This window comes from Giraffa tippelskirchi, chromosome 1 (genome assembly GCF_054371585.1).
Source record: "Giraffa tippelskirchi isolate mGirTip1 chromosome 1, T2T-mGirTip1v1.2.pri, whole genome shotgun sequence".
Lineage (NCBI taxonomy): Eukaryota > Metazoa > Chordata > Mammalia > Artiodactyla > Giraffidae > Giraffa > Giraffa tippelskirchi.
The window spans coordinates 5,717,893-5,728,294 of record NC_137275.1 but is presented as its reverse complement, the minus strand read 5'-3'; the positions used below and the strand labels follow the sequence as shown (position 1 = coordinate 5,728,294).

At 45.1% G+C, this 10,402-nt stretch overlaps 1 protein-coding gene across 18 annotated transcripts in view; it reads right to left on the bottom strand.

The window, feature by feature from the left end:
* LDB2 (LIM domain binding 2) overlaps positions 1-10,402 on the bottom strand; it is a 451,461-nt gene that overhangs the window by 14,198 nt on the left and 426,861 nt on the right. For 5 of the 18 annotated variants that reach the window (XM_081591851.1, XM_081592713.1, XM_081593291.1 and 2 more), the window contains 2 exons: positions 9,349-9,472; positions 4,154-4,305 (listed from right to left, as the gene is read on the bottom strand). In XM_081591851.1, coding sequence (XP_081447977.1) covers positions 4,154-4,305; positions 9,349-9,472 — 276 coding nt within the window. Of the gene's footprint in view, positions 1-1,252; positions 1,394-4,153; positions 4,306-9,348; positions 9,473-10,402 lie in introns of all 18 variants that reach the window. The other 13 variants (XM_081591948.1, XM_081592796.1, XM_081592102.1 and 10 more) reach the window with 6 other exon arrangements.

Below are 10,402 nucleotides of genomic sequence, written 5' to 3'. Positions count from 1 at the left end.
TGACGCGCAAGTCTGCGTTAGCATTGTGAGTCCAAGGTCAGCAAGAGAGGCTGGGGGAATGGGAGGAAGTAAGCATAATTTGGAAACAGAGGAAGCTGACTTAAACGTGGTATTAGCAAAGAAGTTCCCAACACTCCAGATGCCTTCACCGGCTCAGCAAACAACAGCCATTCCAAAAAAGTCCTATGAAAACCCAGGGCTGATTCATGTCAATGTATGGCAAAAACCACTACAATATTGTAAAGTAATTAGCCCCCAACTAAAATAAATAAATTAATTTAAAAAAAAGTCCTACGAATATAGTGATTCGAATCTCTTCAAATGGGGCTCATACAGGCTCATAGTATGTTTGGTGTATCTTTGTTCCAGGAACAACTGGAAAAGATGCCCAGGCATAGATATTTTTGAGCATCTGAAATTTCAGAGAGATGCCACGTTTGCCTTACTGATTATGAAACGTATCCTTAGCCAGATGCATAATTGTGAGTGTACATATGTGAGTGTGTGTACACATGTGTGCATGTGTGAGTGATGAATAGATGGCAAGTTATAATAAACAGACAAGTGTTAAGGACTTCGTATGCATGTAAAGCTTGAGGACAGTTACACAATTATGCACAGGACTCTAGCTGGCTCTGCTAAACCTCCAGGCTAGGACATGGGTTCTCCACTCAGGTGGGCTTGACTTGCTGTCTTCACAAAATGAGTGGATACATAAGGTACATTTTGCATACGGGCCCAGTCGCTTTACTTATGTCTGATTCTTTGCAACCCCATAGACTGCAGCCAACCAGGCTCCTCTGTCCATGGGATTCTCCAGGCAAGAATACTGGAGTGGGGTACCATGCTGTCCTCCAGGGGATCTTCCCAACCCAGGGATCGAACATTCGTCTCTTATGTCTCCTGCATTGTCAGCTGAGTTCTTTACCACTAGCACCACCTGGGAAGCCCAAGGCACGTTTGGGACTCCTTCTAACTGGGGGTGTTGGTATCATTTTCCCCACACCCCAACATCTTTAAAAATCCGCCCCCACCCTGCATCATTCAACATTGGCAGTGAGAGTTGCATTTCCTGCCCTGTCTTGTGGGACCCCCCCCCCCAGGAGGCCATATTGGTCCACCTGAGAGTAACCCGTGTGGTCTCAACTCCCCGTGAGACAGACCCTCTACTCCTTGCTGGAGAGCCTGGGATGCCACCAGCTGGTGCCCCTGTTACATCTTCTCACTAAGCCCCCAAGCAAGGACCACCAACCTCTGAGGAGGAGGGAGGGACTCCTTTCAGGGCCCCTCAACGCTTCTCCTTAAACTGGCCAGCAGGGGTCACTGCTGTGGACTGACACAGGTCTCCATCCCTCCCAGGGTTGAGGCTGCGGTTCGGGGTCGCTCCTAGCCCCTGCTCATGGGGTGAGAAGCAGAAGCCAAGGATTAAACCCTAGCCCTTGCCGGACACACACTCTGCCGTCCGGCCGCTGGGCGGACCACAGCCGTGGCCGCAGTAACACGCCCCCCCATCCGTGTCTTCAGACACGGCAGCTAAGGCCACCAAGTGGCATTTCTAGTTAAACAGGAACGGGGTGTGGGTGATTCAGGACACAGGGCTAAAAGATGTGATCCTTACAAGCCAGTTGGTGCTTATTATCTGACATCCAACCAGCCGGGGGACCTACAGAAATGGACATGTTTGCCTAACCTGGATGACTTCCCTGGTTCTCTCAGCCATCTCTAAGTTTCACTTAATGAACACCTCCTTCGTTGCACGGTGAGGATACTACTAACATTCTTCTTGCCTTAATGGGCCTGGCTCTTGTCCGAAGGGTCTTAACTCATTAAAGACCCTCTCAACACAGCTATCTTCCAGCAAAATGCAGTGGTTGGTTGGGAGGACAAGAATGTAATGGAGTAGAAAAAGTTAGGTGCTCTTTTAAAAAATTGCAATGATTCTGACTAGGCCACGTATGTCAAAATACACAGACAGGCAGCTGCTATTCTGTACCCCTGGCAGACATCATTAATGGATGGCCTACCACACCCAGTTGAGGCTCAGAATCTTTCTGGACACTCTACCCTCTGAATTGACCCCAGGAGACTGAGTAGGCAGGACAGAAGAAACCTCTTCATCAGCCCTCCTTTAGCTAGTGAGTTCTTCTATGACAGAGCTTGGGTGTCTTTTGGTCTTTTTTTAAAATTTTAAATCTTGGGATTACCATCACCTGGTATAGTGTAGGGCACACAACAGGAGCTCAGAAAATGCTTGATGAACCGCTCTGAATTCTTGCAGCCCCTGTGCCTCTAAGTAGCTAAGTCAGAGTTCCAGAAATCTCTGGAATGTACTTTCAATTGTTTGTGGAAACTAACAACCTTTCGTTTCTAAAACTCTCGGATTAAATGAATAAATAGGCTACTTGTGTATGCTTTTGGGGATGATTTATTTACACCTGGCCATTTTTTTTTCTATGCATTTTCCATTTAACCAGGAGTGGGTATAACTTACTGGCACCTTAATAAGAAGACTGCTTTTCTCCTTTGATTTCCACCCCCCTCACTCTTCAGGGATGCTGCTGCTGCTGCTGCTGCTAAGTCGCTTCAGTCGTGTCTAACTCTATGCGACCCCCATAGACCGCAGCCCACCAGGCTCCTCCGTCCCTGAGATTCTCCAGGCAAGAATACTGGAGTGGGTTGCCATTGCCTTCTCCATCAGGGATGATAGCCCAGTTCAAAAACAGAGGTGACTCTGGTATTATCTAAAGACTGAAATTCCTAATGCTCTTGAAATGAAAATGACACCTACCCCACAGGCTGGCCACTCTCTCATGACCCTTTCTTTTTAATGTACCGGGAATGACAACCGAACCCTCTGTCTATGGAGGACAGGAGGAGAGGCCAGGTAATTCTCAGATGCACTGATGGGGTTGGGTTTAGCCGAAGAGAACTGACCAATGGGATGTGGGGCAAGTGGGTGGGGGGACAGATTTGAAAGCCCCATTTAGAAGTAAGCAGAGAACCTTCTGGAAGGGACAGTCCACTCTCACATGGACAGGAGATAGAGCAGGATCAGAACCTGAAGGAGGAGGACCACAGCCCAAGAGGGGAGACGAGTGAGAAAGAGGGGAAAGGTAAAAAGAACTGCATTGGAGGTGGAGGGCAGCTACAAGAAAGGGCACACTTTCAAAGACACAGGATCCAGAGGGTACCTCTGAGGCACCACGAGAATCCCCGGGTTGGAAGGAAGGACATTCGAAACCATGGTGAGGTGAGAGACAGGGGCCACAGAGAAGAAAAACCCGCAGGTCACCGTGTGCGGAGAAGAGGCAAGACCTGCTTCAAGGAACATGAGAACTTATCACTAAAAGTGGTAAGTGGTCTAATTCTGGGGTGAGGAATTCAGAGTCGAGAAGGAATCAGGCAGAAGGCAGAGAACTGGGGAAGAAATCAAGAGGAGAGGAAGAAAGGCCCCGTTTGCCTGGTTTGCCCTCCTGGGGACACCCTCTATCAGTCTCAGAGTTCAAAGAAGCCCCCTTCTGAGCAGCCCATTTCCTTTGTCAAGACCCAGAACTGAAAGAAAAGGGTCAAGAGGTCAAGAGAGTTGAGACCAAACCTGGGGCTGAACCTCCCTCTAAGCTAATGAAACAGGGGAAGCGAAATCCACTGAGCTGCACTGGCCTTGAGTTAATTACCTGAGTCTTAAAATAAGAGAAGATGCCCATGTCTGTGTGTGTGGGGGGGGGGGTGGTGGTTAGGGACAGTCTAATGACAATCTGGAGTCTGAGTGCCAGGAGCTAGCTTCCAGTGGGGCACAGGGTCCCGGCGATGGTGCCCAGAGCCCCTTATCTGCCACTAGGCACATCGCTCAGTGATATTTTAATTAAACCTTAGGTGACATATCTCCTGTCTGCGGCTCTGACGGCATTTTCATTCCTGTCCCGCTGCAGCACAGACTCTGTGTATTGCTTTCTAGTTCTCAGTTTGCAGGGGCTGGTTTTCAGGACAGAGTCCTCCCCCTCCTCCCAACTCCTGTCCCAGCTTTCCCCATCCTCCACCCCCACCTCCCGCCCAGCCCAGAAGGTCTTTGGAGCTAAGAGTCTTTTCCGTGGGCCCCTGGAATTGGGAGACGGTAAAGGCAGGAATTGCAGCCTAAAAGGAAAGCGAGACTTACAGGTACCTGACTGGACAGACTCAGGTTGGCGGCCGTGGTCTTCTTCTTGCTGCCGGTGCTGTTGGCGGCGTTCCCAGCACTGCTGTTGGAGGTGCTGCTGGTGGAGTTTTTTCTTTTCCTCCGTTTGGTTGTCGGTTGCCTTGTGGGTTCTGCTGCAATATGGAAAATGGAAGGAGGATCAGTTCCTGGGTGAAGGAGGACCGTCACCACGGTCCCTCCAGTGACGCCGTTTTTGTAACCTAAAAACGGTAGACTATTGACATCTTCCCCCATTTCTTTTAACTTGACAAAACACAAAAAAGGAGAAAGTTGATGACACATCTTTAGTGCAAAATGATGGAAACTCTTTTCTTTAATATGTCTATAAAATGATTTATATTTAATTGTTATTTCTGATTTCATCTACATGTCTTGTGCTCAGTCATGTCCTACTCTTTGTGACCCTATGGGCTCTAGCCCACCAGGCTCCTCTGTCCATGGGATTTTCCAGGCAAGAACACTAAAGTGAGTTGCCATTTCCTATTCCAGGGAATCTTTCTGACCCAGGGATCGAACCTGAGTCTCCCTCTTCTGCATTGGTGGGTGGATTCTTTACCACTACCACCGCCTTGGAAACCCATCTATATGTCTGGAATCTGTGAATAAGTCTTAGGGGTGAGTTATACCACTATCACAATTTGAACTTAAAATATCATTACCATTATAAATTTTGAGAAAAATTTTTTATAGCCTACTTTCTTTTTATAATAAAAGGAGGGCTCTGAGAATCCGCCTGCAGTGCAGGAGACCTGGGTTCGATCCCTTGGTTGGGAAGGTCCTTTGGAGAAGGGAAAGGCTACCCACTCCAGTATTCCGGCCTGGAGAATTCCACTGATTATACAATCCATGCGAGAAGGCAATGGCACCCCACTCCAGTACTCTTGCCTGGAAACTCCCATGGACGGAGGAGCCTGGTAGGCTGCAGTCCATGGGGTCGCAAAGAGTCGGACATGACTGAGTGACTTCACTTTCACTTTCATGCATTGGAGAAGGAAATGGCAACCCACTCCAGTGTTCTTGCCTGGAGAATCCCAGAGACGGCGGAGCCTGGTGGGCTGCCATCTTATGGGGTCGCACAGAGTCGGACACGACTAAAGCGACTTAGCAGCAGCAGCAGCAGCATACAGTCCATGGGGCTGCAAAGAGCTGGACACAACTGAGAGACTTTCACACTATTCACACGGAGATTCCTAGGGATCCTCCAAGGCCTGAGAAAGGTGTGTTTGTGTGCACTCAGTTGTGTCTGAGTCTTTGTGACCCCATGGACTGCAGCCCACCAGGCTCCTCTGTCCATGGAATTTTCCAGGCAAGAATACTGGAGCAGGTTGCTGTTTCCCACTCCAGGGATCTTCCTGACCCAGAGTTGAAACTTGCAACTCTTGCATTGGCAGGTGGATTCTGTTTTGTTTTTTTTTTTGACTGCTCTGTGTCGTTGTTGGGGTGCACAGGCTCTTCCTTGCTGCACAGGGATTCTCTAGTTGCAGCGAGCAGGGGCTACTCTCTAAGTGCAGTGCACAGGCTTCTCATGGCAATGGCTTCTCTGGACTCGAAGGTGCTTGGGTTTCAGTAGTTGCTGCCCTTGGGCTCTAGAGCATGGGCTAAGTATCTGTGGCACTCAGGCTTAGTTCCCTCACGCCTAGTGGGCTTTTCCCAGACCAGGGATAGAACCTGTGTCCCCTGCATTGGCAGGAGAATTCTTAACCATTGGACCACCAGGGAAGTCCCATGTCTACTCTTTATTTTTATTTTTTTATTAATTTACCTATTTTAGTTGGAGGCTAATTACTTTACAATACTGTAGTGGTTTTTGCCATGCACTGACATGAATCAGCCATGGGTTTACATGTGTTCCCCATCCTGAACCCCCCTCCCACCTCCCTCCCCATCCCATCCCTCTAGGTCATCCCATTGCACCAGCCCTGGAAGCAACCTAGATGTCCATCAGCAGACAAATGGATAAGGAAGCTGTGGTACATATACACAATGGAATATTACTCAGCCATTAAAACGAATACATTTGAATCAGTTCTATTGAGATGGATGAAACTGGAGCCCATTATACAGAGTGAAGTAAGCCAGAAAGAAAAACACCAATACAGTATACTAATGCATATATATGGAATTTGAAAGATGGTAACGATAACCCTATATGCGAGACAGAATAAGAGACACAGATGCATAGAACAGTCTTATGGACTCTGAGGGAGAAGGTGAGGGTGGGACGATCTGAGAGATTAGCATTGAAACATGTATATTATCATATGTGAAACAGAACGCCAGTCCAGGCAGGGGGATTCTTGACCACTAGCGCCACCTGTATGAATTTAGTTCGATTAGGGACCCAGTGAGTAACAGCACCACCTACTGGCCAAGTGTCATATTGCAGCCAAGCTCTGTTACACCTTGAAACGCTGAAGTAAAAAGAAGTGTCCATCCAACCAGCCGTTGATGTGGAACTTATGGATTCCCAAGCTCAGGAGAAATGCCCATGGTTTGCACCCTGGTATTTAAAGGATGCAACTAACTTGAAAATTCCTGAGGGGAAAATGTCTTAATGCTATAATGCTATAATTAATATATTAGTGAAAGGAAACTAGACCTCTTCCAGAAGGTTTAGAAATAGAAAAAAAAAATTTTCTTTGAACATAAAGGATGAGGCAAGATCTTATTGGAAGTGTACAGACTTATGGAAATGTGTAGTAAGAAGAATTTCATTTATTTATTATGCATTATGAGCCTGACTCAATGTTTTCATATTCCTAATATTTTCTGTCATTATTTCATATTCATAGCAACTCTATTAGTTAGGTGCTATTATAATCTTTGTTTTGAGAATGAGAAACTTTCAGAAGCCTGTTCCAGGCACTTACTAAATGAACTGGAAATGGTATGTAAGAGCATCTTTGCTAACCCTATTCTAGGTCCAACCCTGATGGAGAGAAGGTAAGCTAGGGCCGTAGTGGAACTAAGTGAGGGGACCTTTGGTGTTTTCTTGAGACATCTTTGCTGCTTCTATTGGACAATGGGGTGAGTTTGTTTTAAGGTTCATTTCAGAGACTACTTGGTCCATCATGTTATTCCTTACTTTTGGTGAAGAAGTAGATGGTTTCTATTTATACACTATTTTTTCTTTCATAAATATTTTCACCTTAATGTCTGAAGATCTTCATTGACAGAGGCCTAACATCCCTATCCATGGAGAGTTATGGGTGCTTATTCTGAAGGTTATGGAAACAGGAAACAGAACTGTTCCAACTTAGGCAGCTGGAGGTGAGTTGAGTGGTAAAGTCTAAAGTTAAGCGAATACCCTAGTTTTCCCTGACCAGCGTCTTCTTCCTTTGACTTGAATTGAAATCTGCCACTTTTTAAAAAAAATAAATTGTACTTTTTAATGGAATTTTGGGAAAATATGCCTAAAATGTATGCTCTGTATTGGTCCCACCGCCTGTAGGTAGCGGTAGGAATAGAGTCATGGATTGAAGACATAAAAACTTATTGTGATATAGGTCTCCATTGGTTAGTCTTGTGCTAACTTTGGCAAGTTCCAATTTAAATCTCAGGCCTATTATATCGAATGGGAATAACAAGAAATATCTCATACCTCACAACAACCCTAGTGAGGATTCAATAAAAAGAAAAAGGAAAGGTCTGAGAGACTGTGATTTGTGACTGTTTTCATGCAGTGCTATAAGCAGAGTGGCTTGACCAGTGCCTGGCATCTTGTAGGGGTTCAATAAATAGTTGTTGAGTTAATGACTGAATTAATCAATAGTATATGAATTATGGGGCTTCCCTGGTGGCTCAGATGGTAAAGAATCTGCCTGCAATGCAGAAGACCCTGGTTCAATCCCTGGGTCGGGAAGATCCCCTGGAGAAAGGAATGGCAACCCACTCCAGTATTCTTGCCTGGAGAAGCCCATGGTCAGAAGAGCCTGGGGGGTGACAGTCCAAGGGGTTGCCAAGAGTTAGAGATGACTGAATGACCACACACACACACACACACACACACACACCCCATATGAATTATATGTGCATACATCAGGAAACAGAAGTCTTCAAGACCTTTAGTGAGTGAAATTTTTTCCCCATAGAACCTTATTGATATTGAAAGAGAAAATAAGGCCAATTTAAGCACATTTAATGTCTTTGAAAAATAATGTTCTAAATGTCGAAAATTCCCCTAAGACGGGGATGCAACTATTCTATGTAAAGTAATGCTCATTTTCCTAGCTTTCTAAACATGTACTTGATTATATTGACTATATTCTCTTTATTTAAAATCCCTGGCCAATTACCAGTGGAAGGTGACCATTATATTTCATGATTCAGAAAGCTATGTGCCTCATGTTAATAATTACTCTTCATAAAAATAATTTTTAGCGAACGGATACATTTTGCTTTTATGATCAATGAGGCTCGGCACACGCCTGGGAGTGAAAATGTATTAGATAGAAAGACAATTAATGATGACTCGAAGCAGTAATTTCAGAACCCCAGCAGGAGACTACAGTATCTAAACTGCATCCTAGGGAAGTGAGAGAAATGGGGTCTTTTATGCATTCTTTTCATGATCAGAGTACCCTTTGATATTACATATCTTTAAAAACAGGGCAAAACTTTCTCTCTCCCTCCTCCCCCTTCTTCCTCCATCTATTCCTTCCCTCACCCCTCCCTTCTATTCTTCTTTCTCTCTTCTGCCCGCTTCGCCCCCATTCTTCCTTTCTTCTTCCTTCTCCTCCTTTCTTTTCCTAATTTCTACCATTCTTCAAAGGACAAAGAAAATTAAAGTAAGCCATCAGCAGTCACCAGTCTTGTCCAGTGGAGCGACCACTGGCCTGGGAGACAGCGAACCTTGGTTCTCATCTCGGCTTTATCAACATCTTCTCAGTAACATTAAACAAATCAATTTCCTTCTGAGAGTTTCAGGTCCTCCTAAATCTAGCAAGTAAGGAGACCGTGGAGCACGGTCACTACATCGAAGAAGGATGCTTGCCCTTCACCAACTCAGTATCTTTGGGTCCAACATCACGGTCAGAACATCCCTTATAAACTACTTTGCCTGATACATTTACAATCACTCCCTTTTCCTATCCCTTCATCCCCAGAAGAAGCCTCAGAAAAAGCATGTAGATGGAGAGTGAAGAGCGAGGTCCTACCTGGCGGCGCCACCATCCGCTGCCACTTCTGAAACAAGCAGGTCTTCAGGCAGTCCCGCGGACTGAGGTTGTAAGTTTTATGTCTGGACATCAGTTCCTGCATTGGCTCCAGTATTACACACAACTGCAAGGAGTTCAAAGACATCGGTGTCTCACTACTTGATAATATTATTTGCAATAAATAATATTAACAGCCGGAATCCATTTTGAAGCTTAAAGACATTTTTCTTCCCTCCCGCACCCCCCCACCACTTTTAATTTTTTTCTGGTTAAGTGTGGAGGAAAAGAAATATTACCAACACTTGCTAATGCTCACTCTCTTTACTATCATTTATAATATCATATTACAGCTGAGTGTGATTTATACACACACACACACACACACACACACACACACAATTTCCCAACATATTCTATACTGATGGTTGGGTGGATATACGCAGTTCTGTTCTGAAATGAAGTGATTCTTTCCAGTTAAAGTAAAAAGCTCTTTCATATAGCACAGCATGCTCAGATTTCTACTCTAGTTTCTGTTGTTTTTCCTGTTTGCATAACCACACACTGTGAGTTACAATGGCAGTTTATGTAGATTTTGTGGCAGTGAAAGCATCATTCAAACTTTTGAGAACAAAGAGGTAACTTCAGGTACGTTTTTTGATCCTAATTCTTATAAAAAACCGTGATGAACACGACTTCATTTTTATCCATGGACTCATTTGTACTTTACACAAGATGTGAAAATTGGTAACGTATGCTCCCACATATATTCAGTGTGGAGCTTTTGCTCTGGTTCTGTACGTAGTCACCCTTTTTCCTTCCTTTAGTTAGACCTTTCAGCTCTACTGCAGTCCAAGACATCTGACGACAAAGATTAATGTATGAAATAAGAAGGTAATTCCAGTTAGGATTGCCCTGGACTTTTCTGAATTCCTTCTCAGTTGGAAGATTATCAGAACACTGCTGCATTGAGGGAGCTGTTGCTAAGAGGGCAAAGACCACAACTTGGAACAATGCATCCATTGCTGTTGCAACAATAGCAATACGAACATTGGCA